Source organism: Lepidochelys kempii, chromosome 18, assembly GCF_965140285.1.
Source record: "Lepidochelys kempii isolate rLepKem1 chromosome 18, rLepKem1.hap1, whole genome shotgun sequence".
Classification (NCBI taxonomy): Eukaryota; Metazoa; Chordata; order Testudines; family Cheloniidae; genus Lepidochelys; species Lepidochelys kempii.
Window position 1 is genome coordinate 10,485,023 of NC_136397.1, and position 16,935 is coordinate 10,501,957.

At 43.3% G+C, this 16,935-nt stretch overlaps 1 protein-coding gene across 1 annotated transcript; it reads right to left on the reverse strand.

Annotated features, from left to right (window-relative positions):
* Positions 1–991: 991 nt before the first annotated feature.
* On the reverse strand, positions 992–15,434 carry LOC140900017 (dnaJ homolog subfamily C member 16). The gene is made up of 14 exons (XM_073316494.1): positions 14,642–15,434; positions 12,663–12,729; positions 11,803–12,136; positions 10,429–10,613; positions 9,134–9,238; positions 8,316–8,474; positions 7,342–7,472; positions 6,412–6,595; positions 5,208–5,390; positions 4,839–4,915; positions 4,223–4,303; positions 4,043–4,129; positions 3,227–3,397; positions 992–2,694 (listed from the first exon to the last, which is right to left on the reverse strand). Exons 1-14 carry the CDS (start codon positions 14,980–14,982, stop codon positions 2,295–2,297), a joined length of 2,505 nt encoding a protein of 834 aa, XP_073172595.1. The 5' UTR covers positions 14,983–15,434; the 3' UTR covers positions 992–2,294.
* Between the last annotated feature and the right edge of the window lie 1,501 nt (positions 15,435–16,935).

The following is a 16,935-nucleotide window of genomic DNA, read 5'->3' on the forward strand; positions in this document are numbered from 1 at the left end:
CACCCACAGTTGGCTGTTTTCTGAGGGTGTATTACTGCGAGTGGTCTCTCCATAAGACCCACATCAATAGGTGTTTATACACAGAGTAAGAGTCACCCCTCTGTAGAGAACAAACACAAGGCCTACATACCCCACTGGAGCCTCAATATAGGGTTTAAGTAATGCCTATAGCCTTTTCCTGGGTCCTTTCTTCTACATAGCACACTTGGGCCCTTAGTTTAAAGCCCTAAAGTTTGACACTGGTTTCTGACTAGCAGAAGAGATAGTAACAGCCAGCTTTTGTAAATTATCCTTCTAGGCCTAACCCACTCCTGGAGACATTGTTCTGCTGTGTTTAGCATATCAAAAATTTTCTTTTTAAATTTGGATTTTTTTCTGCAGTGTGTCCAACTCTGGGATTTACAGCACTGTGTTAAACCATGCAAGACCCAAAAGGCAGAACTGGCTACCAACACAAGAAAATAACCAGGCTATTTCATTACCCAAGGCAACTAAAGCACCGGCTTCAACAGAAACAGCATAAAGAGTGAAAAGTCAGTCTGCTGCTTCAGGTTAGTTTAGGGTCAGTCTAATGCATGGGGGTTTTCAGCATTTTATTGCTGCATCTCTCCTAAGAAGAAAAATCCTCTTCTTCCCTCTCACACCCTGTGCTTACTAATCAAAAGGGTTCACGCTGGAGTTAGGACTTTACAGATTAAACTCCATTGGTTTAAGTAACATAGGGAAGGTCGGTTGAGTCCAATATTTTAACCTGACAGTACCCTTATATATAAGAGCATTATGATTATTGTTCAAGTGCTCTTTCCTTAGTTGAAGCACGGAGGGTAGTGAGGTTTTTAAGTAAACCCCCATGCTTGTAGGAGTGCTTTACAGTAAGGTTCAGAATGCTACTCAGGAGTTAATCTCAATCTGAATGAGAGGAAAACTCATGCAGAATTTGGCCATCATGTACCATAACGTGATCCATTCACGTGGAAGCCTCAGATTCCTATCCAGGTCACTTTGGAGAAGTTTATTAAGTTTACAGCAAGCATCAGATAAAGTGACTGTGTCCACACGGATTAACAGAGAGAAAAAAGGAAGTAGCAGTGTCACAAGATTACAGTTCCCTGCTTTGAAAAGAAACCTTTCCCATTTACCTTAACGTTCAGGTAGCAGCAAGAGACCATTTCTTTGTTGACTACTTGTCACTAACAAAAAGCCAGCTCCCTGGGCAAGCCAAATGGCTGGTAGGAGAGCCCATTTGATATATTTAAGTACAGTAACTCCACAGCCTAGAACCATTCCAGTTTTACACTGAACCATAGGTTTAAAAGAAGGGAAAAAAAGGCAACCTGTATGTTCAGAAACCTTTGAGCTGAGGATAGAAACAAAGTGAGAGAAGCTGAAACTACGCATCTTGTAAACGTCTGTCTACAGCCAAACTAGTTCCATATGTAACAAATGATCCGATGACAGCATTTGTTGGGCAACATAGTTCAAAAATACAGTCATTAAAGAATTAAGTTCCTTGATACAAAGAAGTGTCGATATTGTACTAGAGATGTACCATTGTTGTTTGAAAGGCGTCCAAGTTGATTCACTAGCAGGTATTGAAGTTTTCTTTTACATGTCTACTGGCTCATAGCAGCTTATGCCTACAATCTGAGGATGTGGGTAAAGTTATGGCTCTAAGAAGACAGTCTAAAAATCGACAGAAGCAAAAAGGCATCTGAAAAACAATGTACATTTAAATGGCTCAACATCTTTACAGTATTTACTGTAACCACACTCCTAAATCACTCACCGCAGGGAAAGCTGATAAATAAAGAATGCTTGGTATGAGGCCTTTCAGAGTTTCAGAGGCTGGGGAGATTCTGTAGGGTCTTCCCAGTATCACACCATGCACTATGGGCTAAGCATTGGGAAGGGGACCTGACCTATGTAACAAGTTCATTGTGTTCAGTCCAAACTGAGTCACCGTTGCGAAGAACTCACAGGTTTTCTTCAACTGAGAACAAACAAGAGACCGGACAGAGGCGATGCGGTGAGCAGGACATTAAAGGGAAATAGACTGGGTTTTGTCTTAGATAGTACAGCATTCAAATACAAGAACAATTTGGTACAGAGGACTTCAGTATGTTTCATCTTTCACTCCTAGGTCAAAGATGAAGGAAGATACTTCTACTCACTGGGCCTAGGAGAGTTCATCTAAAACCTACTGTCCATTTGTCATGACTGTTTATTCCTGGAAAGAATTGTCCATGGTTGTCATCTTAAAAAGTTTGTAGTGTTAGAATCTCTTTTAAATCCCTTCAGTCTAATGCAGGCCAGGATGGAATATAGAACCTTTGTAAGGAACCTTCTAAGAGACGTTCCATCCATAAGGACAACTTGCTTAATTTGTTCTTAACTTGTTTGGATCCTGGACTGCAGGAGGATTTTCCTCGGGCTTCTCCTGTGTGTAGCAAGGGGTCATAATCCTCACAGGACCCCATGGTTCCCCCTTCATCCCCTGATCTGTGAGGCTTGAAGAGGCAGAAGTATTTCTTGTGGCCATTTAGAGCTAGGACGTAACCGGTGTAGTCGCGCTCCAGGAAATGTTTATCGTATTGATTTGGAATGGGGGCAGCATCCTGGGCAAATTCTAACAAATACTCCAGCCATTCTCTATGCTTATCGAGACTCAGGAAGGAGAAATGAAGACAGCTGCTCCTGCAGAAGAAGTGAGAGGGAGACAATTTAGACTGTGTTCCAATTCAGACCAGACACCACACAGGAAACATCAAAGTTAGAAACTGAAGGAGGGTTGGAGTAATTTATTTTTTGCGCACACTATTTTGACTGACTTACAGCCCTGGAAAGTGAGGCCCTGTATTTGTCTGAACACAGGCACAGCATAAGTGGCAGTAGATAGACCTGGAGGGGAGAGTTCAGGCTCCATGGCCCATCCAGTCCTTGGCCTCTCCGCTGAGATCACCAGTTGCACTAGTGGCAGAGCGGAGGACATCCATCCATTACAAAGGGGACTGAGCCCACCAACCCATTTAATGCTGGCTATCAAACGGCTACCCATTTAAGCCCTCTCACAGGTGCAAGCACCCACATGAAGCTGAAGATGTTCTTGGGAGCAAGCATACACGTGACGAAGCAATGCAACAATACACACCCCAAGCCTATTCACTGCAGAACACTACACAGACCATTAAGACCATAGCAGAAGCCCAACGAGGAACTCCGTACATACCCTGTGAATGTGTAGACTTCCAGGGCAAACTTCTGAAGCAGGCTGGTTTTGGTGGGGTTGGAAAGGATCAGAACCACATTCATGTGACCTGGCCTCAGGCGCACCAGATTACTAGTATAGGTAACATCTGTTAGCTCAGTCACTTCAACAAAGCCCTTTTTGGGAATCCTGCTGGGCAGAGAGAATGACTCAAGTGAAAAAGGAGCAAAGGACAGTAAATGCTAAAGGTTAAGGATTAGATGCTGTTTGGCAAATCATTGTCTTTTCTCCTTCATCACTCCACAAAGCATTTGTCTAGGGGCAAACACATGGGTTTCTAAGTGGCTGTATGGCGGGAGAAGGATAGCTTTTAAATGTAGGAGACGGAGAAAGTTGGGTGGATGGAAAGAAGTTGGCTGTATAGCCACTAGTCTGTTGCTAGTTCAAAGAACTTAGCAGTGGCTCCCTTGTATGATGGGTTTCAGTCACAGCTCAGGTAACAGCTACTTTCCAGTTCTCTACCTCGAAGGGACTTTTGGTCCCAAATATTCAATTTGTTGCTTTCCACGGATTGGCCGATAGCTGTGCCCATTCAACCATGCACGCTTTATATCAGCTACACCAAACTGACCCATGCGCTGCTGTTCACATGCTGCCTTTCAGTCACACCAGCTCCATTACTTCCCAACTACCTACCCACTACCCTTCCCCAACCTGCCCTCTCTGCCTGGGGGAAAGGCAGTAGGAGCAAGACTGTGCCCCACCAAGCCTCTTGAGCAGGAAAGTGGAGGTGCAGAGAAGGCCTGACTAGTGCTGGAAGGAGTTAGCAGGAGAAACCTGTTCTCTTTGCTGAAGGCCGTGTCATTCTTTTCATTGGGTTCTTCTTTCTGGGGGAGAGGAGAGTCTCTCTCGTCGCTCGAGTCACTGCAAAGGAGCATTTTAAAATAGGGTAAGTTTCAACTGAGATGCTGAAATCTGGTCTGTAAGGCTCCAACAGATGGTCTGGTAGGTACTCACCTGAAAGCCTGAACGATAACAGTGCCAAAGAGAATGAAGAGGGCTGAGAAGATCAGGGACAGAAGTGGCATCATTTCCCGCCTAAGAGAGAAGGTTTGCAGTTAATTCCGAGTTCCTACAGTCAACCTCTGCCTCAGGTTTTCAGCTTCCTTCCACCCCAGATAATAGCATATAATTTTCCTTGAACTGATTGTCTCCTGGTTGAAGGGCTTTAATGGAAGCTCTCTCATCATTCCTATCTCCTAATGAAAAGCCAGGAGACAAACAGAAGAATGTTTTTAAAATACCCTAAATGCTAATGAAAACCAGCACAGCAAGACAGCCAAGCCAGGACTATTGCCAAGAGGAGCAGTGTGTTTTCAGTAGCACAAAATCCAGGGGCAGACCTCAGCTTCACAGCTCAACCAGCTACCCAGGAGATGAGGCAGAAGTCAAGCTTCACTGTCCCACAGTTCCTCTCCTCTCTCCAAGAGAAGATATATATGCCTCCTTCTGTCCCTGTCAGATACCTCCATATCTTGATACGCTTTTGAATTTATCCTCAGGCAAGACAGAGGGCTATTACATCTATACAAAAAATAAGAGCTATATTGATATTTTAAATGGGATTCCATACCAGTTATTATGAAATACGCTATCCCAGACGTCTGAGACATACTCTATTGCAGAGTAGAGCCATCGGAGAAAGAACACCTGTAAAGATACAACAGGTCAGTGAGAAGGTGGCTGCTCTTCCTCCACGTGTGAAGAAACACATCAACTATGTCACTATCCCCTCTGCACCCCTTGTCCAAACCAGCTCAACTACCTCAGAGAACAGGGGCTGCCCCCTGAAGCTGATGAGTACAGTGAAAGAGTCTTGCCTCTCCAATACTCAAACCTCTAGGCACAATTCCCATCACTGACCACAGCAGTGCAGTCTTAGAGTTAACTAGAACCAACTAACATAGGTTTGTTATGTCTCTGCAAAGCTGAGAATACTTACAGGAGCAAGTTCATCATTCAAGTCTGGCAGGACAGTGTCTGAAGAGAGAAGACCAGGGTCTGTTCTTAACTGAGCCAGAAGATCCAAAAGCATGAAGTTATCCTCTTCGCTGCCCTTCCAGGCATCTTCCAAGATTTTATAGACCACTCTTCCTACATTATTGCGCCTTTCCAAGATGGCCACCTGGACAAATCAACATCACCACAAGCTTCAGGGAACAAGATACCAACTCGGAAGAGAGACTTGATGTGTCAAATGAGAATTCAGCACGAGGATCCAGATTAAAAACAGCTATTTCAGTTAATCTCTCTCAACACCCATGTCAAAGAGTGGGCACAACAGCGGGATGGGAACAAGTATTAAAATACGCCACATGTTCCATAATACCCAACAGGAATAGAGATGAACAGCACGTGTTCTCTAAACCCCAGCTCCTGTTCTTTGGAAGCGTAACACTTATTTTGCATAGTGTTTTCCCTACACACTGCATTCCACATCACATTAGAGTTAGCCAGAAGGACAGTAATTAAGAAGCATAGGCAAGGAGGAAAAAGAGGGATGTTTTCTCAGCAGAGATGTGAAATAAAACAGTGGATTTGGTGGTGAGACATAGGAAGGTCATTCCAAATAGGAGGAGCTGCAGAGGACAAAGCTCTCACATGAAGACTGGAGTGACAGAGTGAAATGACAGAACGGAACAGTGCTAAATAAGTAGGAGTAGTTTGGGAAGGAGTAGAGAGAGACAAGGTCCATCCATGAGACTGGCAGGAGCAAGTTCATCGAGGGGTTTAACATCAAAGAGGACAATTTTGAACTGGACAGTGAAATGAACAGAGCCAGTGGAATCATGAGAATGGAAGATGATGAGGTTACACTTTGTACATGTCAGAAGGCAGGCAGTCGTGTTCTGCACATGCTTGAGTCTAGAGGGCTGAGATCAGGACAGATCAAAAAGAAGAGAATTGCAATACACAAGACAATGAAGATCTGACCTGAAGCAGAGCATACCACCATGCAATACAAGAGGATTTGTCAGAAGTAGAAGGCCTGATCCTGCCCATAACATGCTCCCATAATATTTCGAAGAAGCAGCAGCAATGTTCTCTCCCCCCGCAACATTTTTGAGTTTGGGGTAAAAAAGTGTAAAGTTCAGAGAAAGAGAGAATGAATTACAGATTAGGCAGAAGGAAAATGTGACACTCACAGCAGATTTCCCCCAATATTTCTCATCATCCATCAGCAAGGCATGGGCAAAGTCTCGCTGACGGTCGTTGTAGATATGCACAAACCTCACGGTGTCTTTCGTGTTTGCCAGAGCAAAGGCCACAAATGCCTCATAGGTCCTAGCAAACTTGTCACCCTCGCCAGTAAGTAAAACCACACAGTACCTAGACAACACAATGAAATGGAGGATTCACAGCAGGCCTGGAGACACAAAGGAATAACAAACCCAGCCTGCCAGCTAGAACGGACCCTGACGAGCCAGAGAGACACTTCATCGTGTCTATCTTCTTATACACTCTATTGCTCAATGTTCCTATCTCAGTCCTTCCCATCTTCTATGTTCCTGTCCCCACAGAGTTACTGCAAGGTATTCTATTCCATAATACAAGAATAAGGGATAGTGAACAGAACTGAAAAGTGGCACGTTTGAAACTGATAAAAGGAAGCTCTTTCACACACACAATTAGCTTCTGGGACTCATTGCCACGGGACAGAGGCCAAGATCTTAGCAGGATTCAAAAATAGATTAGACATTTAGATGTGTAAGAAGAACATCCAAAGTTCCAATACTAAATATAGAGAGACCCCCCCTCAACACTTCTGAAGGCATATAGACCTAATCTTGAATTATTAGGAGTGTGGAGGAAACTCCCCTGGGGGCAGGTTGTCCCATCACTGCCACTGAAGGGGCTTCTTGGACATCCCTGTGCAGCATTTGGCACTGGCCACTGATGGTGACAGGATACTGGACTACATGAACCACTGCTCTGATCCCGTCTAGCAATTTCTATTCTTCCAATGACCCCCTTTATGGACCCCCCCAGACAGTTAAACGAGAGGTCGCCTGTAAGCAGCCACCAGGAGTAGCTGTGCATGAGGATAGGAGGATCTCCATTGCAGCAAGCCTTACTTCCGCTGACGGTGAGACTTCTTCACAGGACACAGCTCATGAAACAGTTTTTGGTTGGTGAGCCTGGCTGCCAGAAGGAACTTGTTCTGGGAAAGGAAGTCATCAATGAGCTGCTTTTTCATCTCTCGTGCCTAGAAAGGACAAAGCAAACAGAAGATCAGCATTCTTCAGCTAAACCAGAAGGATATTCAGCTCTCAAGGAACATGAATGCTCTAGTGTTAAAGGGTCACCATGATGAAGGTCAACAAGATGTTTTACACAATGGACGAGATGTTTGGGAGATTGGAAGCATGGCCACTCATGACTGCCCCTGGAGAAGGAGAATTAAACAGCTGTTGGAGCTGAGGGGAAAAAAAAAAAAATCAAAAAAATCAGAGCATCCAGTAATATTAAAATCCCAACTGTCAGAAAGCGCAACAGTGACCGAAGGCTTCTGATGACCCAGCATTTTACTGGGGTGTACCTGCACAAGAACAAAGGTTTGGGCATATCCCATATGCAGCCTTTCACTATTAATTCACTTTCTCTGTGAAACCTCTAAGTCTCATGGACAGTCTGTTTAAGGAATTCCTCAGAGCCAAGGGTTCTTCCAAGGAGACTAACGATATCTGACAAAGCTGAATTAATTAAGAGCTGCCCACTCTCTGTACAGTCACTGCTCCACTGAAACCCAAAAACCTGCCCTCCTCCCATCAGCTTAGCTACAAAACTATGTTCCAGTGAAAACCAAAACTATCACCAGTTATCCTCCAAGTTAAGATCCTTGTTGAAACCTACAGAGCTCCCTCGCTCCCTGACATTCGTTCAAGACATCCTTCTGAAGCTCGAATTTCTGCTCCCATCCAACCCAGAGTTGGTTTGAAATGCTCCACTGACCGACTTCTGATGTAAGAAACAGGCCAGAAAAGCAGCTACTATATTTTTTACTTAAAACCCAGACAGACAGACAAAGACGCAGACCACGAAGTGATACCTGAATAACATCGGCAGGCTTATCAACGTGTTCCTTGAAGATCATCATGGTGGGGGTGTAGACATTGATGTTATATTGTCTGGACAACTCTTCAGTCCCTCTGAGTCCAACATACACGTATCCAAAGGACAAATAATCTCTGTACGCAAAAGCAGTGAGCTAGAGGGAAACAGAGGTCCAGTGCATGTTTACATTGCAGATCACGCTTTGATTCTTCCCCAGTACAGCTTATGGTGATTATTTCCCCATAGCCTCCGCAGCACTGTTAAGTCTACAACACTCACCATTGTAACAGCCAAATGACACGCAACGTCAGCCCATTCCCTTTACTAGGCTTATTACACAGTTAGCTTCTTCCTCATGACAGAGGAAGGTTGGCGGGATCCATAGCTTTATTTTACAATTTAACATTCTGTATCTTGCCAGATGTTTCTTTAGCAACTCATCGTCCTCAAACAAACTAGATGCGGTGCCCAAATGGCCCGGATCATTAACTATTTGTGGTGGGAAAGGAATGATGACTTCTCCCCTTGCCCCCAACCCCACCCACGCCCTTACTCCCACTAGAGATCTGTCTATGGCAAGAAAAGTAAGTTCTACTCATATTCAGATGTTTAAAATAGTTAGCAGAAGCAGGTCACCTGACCATGCAGTCTCCAAATAACACACATGAAATTGCTGGGTGTTCAGGGTGGATAATGCTACTTAGAAGAACCATCCAGCCTGTGCCTACACCGAGATCCCATTCTCTGCTAAGACAGGTGGATTTACAAAGCTATCCAAATGCCAGAGATAACACACAAACACAAGTACATTACCTTGTATAACAATGGCACTACTGGCATATGATCAAACAGAAGGACATGGGGTTTATTTTCTTTCTTCCAGTTTGACAGGAATCGGACATAATTTTTATCTGTAATCTTAAATGTAAAACAGACAGTTAGTTTCAACCTCAATACATTCAGAAAACTAAAGTTCAATAAGGTTAAATGGCTGCATTAGAATTGGGTCCTAAAAAGATGCCAAAATGTCATGGGTTTTTGTTTTTTTTTGGTAAAGGACAATTGTGCCCATACATCTTTTCACGCTAAGGCGATTTTTGCAAAACCAGGATTTTTACACTAACCGTTCTCTCTGCTTTTGCTGATCTTTCCTGACTTGATGTCATAAATTCTCAGTGGCATCACAATCATTTCCACAGCAACTAACTGGTGGTCATTACTGAGGATTATGACTTCAGATGGGGAATAAGCAAAAAGGGCAGAGTAGAAGTCAAACAATATGTTTATTTTAAAATGTCTCTAGTGATAAAAAAAACTCTGTCTTCCAAAAGGACTTAGTGCGCTCAACTCCCATTTAAAGGCCTGATTTAAAGCCTGCTGAAGTCAACAGAATGATACCCTATTCACTTCAGTAGGCTTTATGTCAGGCCTAAATATCAGCAGGAGTTGAGAATACAGAAAATCTTGCAAGAGGTACTTATCATTTTGCAGAAGTGGGCAAGGGGAGGGGAAGAGACATACAGTGATAGTCTCTAATGTCACGTCCACACCGGAGCACCGTTTTGGAACCTGGACATGGCTATCCTCCAAGCAGAGTTCAAACACGAATCCTTAATATAGTTGTGACTATCTCTGGTGTAGTCCCAGACAGTGTCAAATTGGCACCCGTGTGGTTACGAGCCCTAAAGTGAGCCACGTGTACGATCAAATGCTTACCATGAAGCACTGCAGTTAACCCTGAAGGACGGGCGTTATGGTAAGTGGGGTATCATCAGTGAGGGGGAGTGTCCTGCTGCCAGCTCTGGCACCTATCTCACCATGCACAGGGAACGATGGAGAAAAATTCCATCTTGTGCGTGAATGTAGTGTTTCCTTCAAAACTGCCTCCAGCATTCATAGCTATAACGACTTCACTCATCCAAACCGCCATTCTCCCTTGATTAAGGCCATTGCAAATAGCTTCAGAAACTTCTGACACCCCCAAGACAAAGGTCACATCAGAGACTGACTCCTTCAGATGATGTGTCAGAGACAACAAAAAGATCCAAGTGCTTAGCACACACTACTACTTACCAGAATCTGAACACGCTGATCTCCCTGTCACGTACCTTCTCGATGAGGTTCCCTGGAAGAAGGCTCTCCACAAACTGCCGCAGGTTTTCTCGAATGACCGCATTGTGGAAGAAGGCTATTTTCCCATTAATGAGTCCCAGAATGGAGGGTGTGCTGTGTGCTCCCAGGTGATGTGCGAGGCGTCTCTCATATCCAGCATGGACAACTCCAATTCCCACTCCTGAAAAAGGAGGGCAATCCGAAAAGAGGGTTACCTTGACATGGTGGGTGAATGACCCAAACTCCCCTAAAGGGAATCAGCACTAAGGTGGCTTCTGTTACCAAGCACACCGAGAGGATTAGTTATTCAGCTGGTACTACATAGTGTTGCCCTTTTTCACATTCCATGGAGAGTTGTATTACTCTGCTCTCAGGAAGAAGTAACAATGGCACCATCTCCTCCTTACTCTTCTGCCTACTCTTCTTCTCTCTTCAGCATGTTAAAACCCCAAGGAAAAAATCACATTAAATATACAGTGCAGCAACTTCTGGTCCTTGCACTCTTATTTTGGATTCTGTGTTCTCTGTGACCGACTATCTCTGGTTATGTAGATGACCCATAAGGGGGACAGGAATTTTCATCCTGAGCAAGAATATTGTAAGTACTTAACTGGAATACAAGTGTATATATTGCCAGTGTTCCCTGATTTTTATTTTGGGTGCCAACATTTTCTCCCATCCTCCTGTGTCCTGCAGGATAGTGGCCTTGACTCTGGTCAAGTATGGGCTGGCTCACAGCCCCCTCTGGACTCCAGATTGCATCTCAGTACCATTCCTGGTATATATCAAAGGGCAATGTAATGTTTATATTGCAGGCCAGAACATAGTAGTCCCTGACCATGCAACACTCCTTGGTGCTATTTAGAGTGATGCAGGCACTAGGAATGGTTTAATCATACTGCAGCAGAAAAGGAGACAATCACTGAATTTAGAGATGGAAGAGACTCCCCAGACTGCATCCAGTCCATCCTCTGCCAGGGAAGGATTTCCTAATGCCTTGTCTCGTCAAGTTGCAGCTATCTCCAAGGATGGGGCTTTCACCAGCTCCCTTCAGAGACTGACCCAGCCCTACAGATCTAAAGTGTTTCCTCATGTTTTAAACCTCAATTTTTCCTGTCTCAGTTTCATTGATGAGGACTGGTGTTGAAAAGAAAGAGAGCAATGCCCCTCCACTTACACTGGAAAACAACAGAAATAAAGCTATTCACACCACACTGATAAACCACAAAGGAACTCCGTGGCTGAATTCACATTCAAACACAACCCCCAAAAGTTGAAGTCAGTTGCCGTGGCCTAGGATGGAAAGCTTTGAGAAAGCCTCTTTCTGAAAACACGTTGCATCTTGAGTTTTTAAAATTTGCTTCTCTTACCCAGCACCTCTAGCTCCTGAACAACCTCCTTCCACACAGGCTCAATGTGGATACAGCTGAAGCACCAGTCCGAGGTTATTTTAATGAGGTAGGGCTTTTTGAAACTGTCCGGTACAATCTCGTTCACGTAGTGCGAAAAATGCAGCAAGTACTTCTCATCGGAGGAGTCTCGTCGCTCCGAGTTAAAGGGGAAGTGGAAAAAGGATTCATCAAAGTAAAAGCTTTCGTGGAAGTGATGGAACTGGCGGTGCTGCTGCTGCTGAGGGTACCCCTGGTTCTCACCCACGTCTCCGTAACGATCAAAGTTTGATCTCTTTTCCTCATTGGAGAGGATCTGTCAATCACAGAGTTAAGAAGGGTTGAAAAGAAACAAAACCTGGCTCATGTTGAGAGGGAACTGGAAGGATGACAATTCCCCTTCTTAAAATGATTGAATAGCCATAAGGAGCAGACACACTGGGAAGAGGACACAGATGCTGAAACTAGGGCTGCAGCACCCCCTGACTTGGAGTGGTTTTCATTATATACAGGGTTTCCAGTTTAGTTCAATGGCTCTCAGCACCCCCACTATAAAAAAAATTGTTCCAGCACCCCTGGAAGAAGAATTTTTTTTGCTGAATGTCTACCCAGTTGAGCTCCAAGAAAGGGAACTGTCATGTCTTTTCCAGGGGCTGGTTTTTGTCAAGAAAACCCAGACAAAGATTTCACCACCCTACTCTTCCATACACAGAGCTGAGAAATTGTTCCATGTAGATATAACTAGAAAATAGTAAAGGCTACTTGTAAAGGATGAACAGCAATTTCCAGGCTCTAACATACATCCTGAAAGCAGCACAAAGTTACCAAACAGTGTTGAATACCTCATAGGCCTTGCTAATTTGTATAAACTTATCTTCTGCTCCTGGGTCCTTGTTTTTGTCAGGGTGCCTACAATGCAAAAAATAAAGAAAATGGATTTTGTCCTTTAGAAAGCATCAGCAATTTATCACAGGGAGTCACAGCAAGCCACAAGTGTTTTCAGCTTCAATTTAATACTCATACTAAGCGGGATACATAGACATTAATGCCATTTATTGGTATCCACTTCTTAATCCACCTGATGCAGATTTATGGCAAAAGTCTATTTCTCCTACCCAGGCTGAACCACATAAAGAATTTCAACAGGATTTGAGTGGTGTATGTAAAAGCATTTCCTCGGTTTTGAATTTTATTTCATAAATAAATGGTCCAAGTGAAGCTAAAAAGTTGATTTAGCAGTAGGCAGTAAATTCCTTCAGCAACAATCCTACCAATTTCAAAGATGCACGCTTTAGCCGCTGCTCTCTATATATTAGGCAGAGCAGCTACTTGGTACATCTGCAATTCTATTCTGCATGTTAATAGTTTTTCATGATAGCATTAGACCACAACCTTAATGCCTAGGTTCTATGAGACCCCAGAAGCTATCAGATTCTGTAGTTCAGATAACCATGTTTTTCCAGATGCTTTACATCAGCTCTTCTCTTCAGTGTATGAAACAGGTCTTAATCTATGGTCATAATTTGGTTTAGCTTAATTCACTTCCTCTTTTAGGAATCTTGAAAATTTGGCTTAAAAAAAGCTCAATGACTAGAAGTTGGCCGTGATCAATTTTTTATATATATAATAATAGATTTACTCAGTTGAGCTACTGGATGTGAGGAGCACACGTAAACTGTTAGAGAAATTAACTAGTGACTGTGATCCTGTTGCAATTCCTACAACAACCCTAAAGATATAGTACAGAAGTTATTAAAAGACATTTGTTTCTTAAATGTCTGCCCTTGTTGACTCTTCCAATATGGTATATTTTGTAATGTACAAGATGGAGAGGGGAAAAAGTTTCATATTAGATCCTCCAGAGTCTGATATCCAGAGAATTGGATGAACCGGAAGTTCGTACCATCAGAAAATATTACAGCATGTGCAGTGTGTACAAACAGCTAAAATTTAGGGCCAGATCCTGCCGTTCTTATTGTCAACCTGTGAATAAAAACGAGGAGTCTGGTGGCACCTTGAAGACAAACAGATTTATTTGGGCACAAGCTTTCGTGGGTAAAAAACCCACTTCTTTATTCACCCATGAAAGCTTATGCCCAAAGAAATCCGTTAGTCTTTAAGGTGCCACCAGACTCCTTGTAGTTTTTGTGGATACAGACTAACATGACTATCCCTCTGATACTTAGTACCTGTGAACAGTCCCACTGAAGTCGACAGGTCATTTGTGTGAGTACGTGATGTGGGATCAAGACTCTCATCACATACACAGAACATAGTGTATAACCAGCCTTTTACTTAGAATACACATGCAAACAAGATAGCTAAACATTATAGGTCCAATTCTACAAACCTCTTCTTGAGTAGTACTTACTCACAAAAGAAGAGCCACTGAATTCAATGGGACTACTCATGAAAATAAGTACTTCTCACTTTCAGGCTGCATAATTGGGCCCTTTATTAGGAAACAGTGTTCCTTCTCTCTCTCTTTTTTTTTTTTTTTTAAAAAAGGTTTCTCCCTGACCAGCAGATACATTTACTTAAGAAGAGTGGGCCAGCTCCTCAGCTGAAATATATCAGTGTAGTTCTATTGTGGATTTAAGTTGATTTATACCAGCTGAAGTTCTGGCTCGCTATTCAGAATATGGTTTTATTCAACATGGTAAGAGCAAGTATGGGAAAATGGTTATTGTACAATTTTGAATGGCTTTGTTTTTATTTTGTAGATGATGGTTTCTCTCACAAATATTTGGTGCATTGGTGAAAATAGCCGACTCTACCTTGTAGAAACCATTTAATATACAACATATTTTAATCCACCTACCATTCCCGGGCGAGCTTCTTATAAGCCTTTTTAATGTCAGCCTGGCTGGATGTCCTGCTAACCCCAAGGATTCTGTATGGGTCAAAATCCACTGCAGACAAAATTTGCAGGACCAAGACCAGAACCAGGACCACAACCAACGAGATGCTTAACTTTTTCAGTTCCATTTCTCTTCCTTTAGGCAACCTGGACAGGAGAGTTTCCATATGCATAAGACAGAAGTACAAAACTAGGGATTGGTGCAAAATCCAGGAATCCCTATATTTAGTCCTGGACCACTGGCAAAAGATCTGAAAAACCAAAGGCCCCATCTCTTTCAAACAACCAGGACTAGCATTCATGTCTTATACTACTAAAAAGGTAAGATTTGGTAGAGAGTCTGTTCCAGCCCTTGCATTTCATGAAATATCACATCGTTCTAGTTATCATCATTTTGCTTCACCTGCAGTTCAACATTTTAGTAGCTTCTATCTTGAGAATTCTAGAGCAAGAGACCTGTGCTTTACACCTACTAGCAGTTCGCTACCAGTTTTCAGATATTAAAAAAGCAATAAACTGTAGCTGATTCTGCCATTCCATCATCTATTCATTTATCAAGACGAGCAGATACTTAAGGGACCAGTACAATTTTCAAAATCCTAGTACTAGACTAGCAATCAGAAACCAAAGAACTCTGATGGCTGACAGTTACATGAGACCATGTTAGCTGAAGGGACAATGCCACCCTGAACTCTAGTCAGTTCCAAAAAAGTGAGCTAGAATATTTTCAGCTACTACATCTGCCCCTCAGCCCCCACTGTTGTGTTGTTAAAACTGTATTTTCCTATTTTCCAAAAATTGTTTCTCTCTCCTGTTCACGTATAAGATCCACAGAATCACCTCCTTCAACTAAATGCACAATGACAACAAGTTGACTACTTAAAATACTGCCAACCACACAATTCAATAAAATGAAAGAATACAAAAAAACATTTTTAATAATCTGACACAGTTACCTTGAGCACTACTTGCCATAGTTAAGTGAAACCATTTCTTACAGCTGGGGTGAGATTTCTAAACAGATAATGTAAATAAATTTATTCACAGATGTTATTTATAACAGATTAGTAATAGGGGAGGAGATTTTTTTGTAATCCAGTTTTTCCACTGTTTACGCTCTTCGTTTAGATTCTGCATAGTTCACAGCTTGGGCAATGGAAATCAATGCAGTCAGTTTTGCCATCAGGTTCTTAGAGCTGCAAGTCTTGGTCTCCAGCCACTCTCTGGCAGGGGGCGTTTATTTGTTTAAAGAGAAATCCTAGCACTGGACATTTAAAAGTTAAAAACAACCCTCAAAAAAATCTCAAGAAATATGTCTCAGGTTTTATAAAACCGTATTGTTATGACCTGTCAATGTGGGGGCAGGTGCGATCGGACCGAGCAGCCCTTTCAGCCACAGCTGCTGACAACTCGGGCTACCCCGGGCAGGGGGAAGGGAAAGGAGCCAAGGGACCCGGAAGAGGGCACCCCAGCCGTCTCGGCACCCCCTGACACTGGGGGAAGGGAGTGCCCAGAGCTTCCCAACGCTGCTCCCCAGCAGGGCCCCGCCAGCACCCCCCGCTGCCCGCATCCCCGCAGCTGCCCCACGCTTTACCCCAGGTCGCCTCCCACCAGGCAGCTCTGGGCTCACCCCACCGCTAACTAAATCTGTTAGTCTTTAAGGTGCCACTGGACTCCTTGTTGTTTTTTGGATACAGACTAACACGGCTGTCCCCTGATATAAGTCACTTAGGTTATGTATACACTACCGTGGTAAGTCAACCTAACTTACACAACTCTAGCTACGTGAATAACGTAGCTGGAGTCGACGTAGCTTAGGTCGACTTACTGTGGTGTCTATACTGTGCTGGGTCGACGGGAGACACTCTCCGATCGACTTACCCATCGAGTATTGTGTTAGACTGTACAGTGCCTAGCACAGTGGGGTCCTTGACCATGACTAGGGCTCCTAAGCGCTGTGTTGGTGGTAATAATAGAAAACTATCGTAGGACTTCGATGAAAGTGTGATGCAATATAAAGATCTTGGTACCTGACACTTTGCCACTTTCTTCTTTTACCACTTCTTGGTACCTGACACTAACTCAGTGAAGTTATATTGTAAAAGGGTGGCATTTAATGGAACTTGATTGAACTGGGAGCTCAACTATAGTAGCCTGACAGCAACAGCCCCACAAAGCCTTTCAACTAGAAGTGAATGTTCGGTGAGATGAGAAGATGCTTGGGAGCATTTCAACAGTATACATCTTATGTGTCT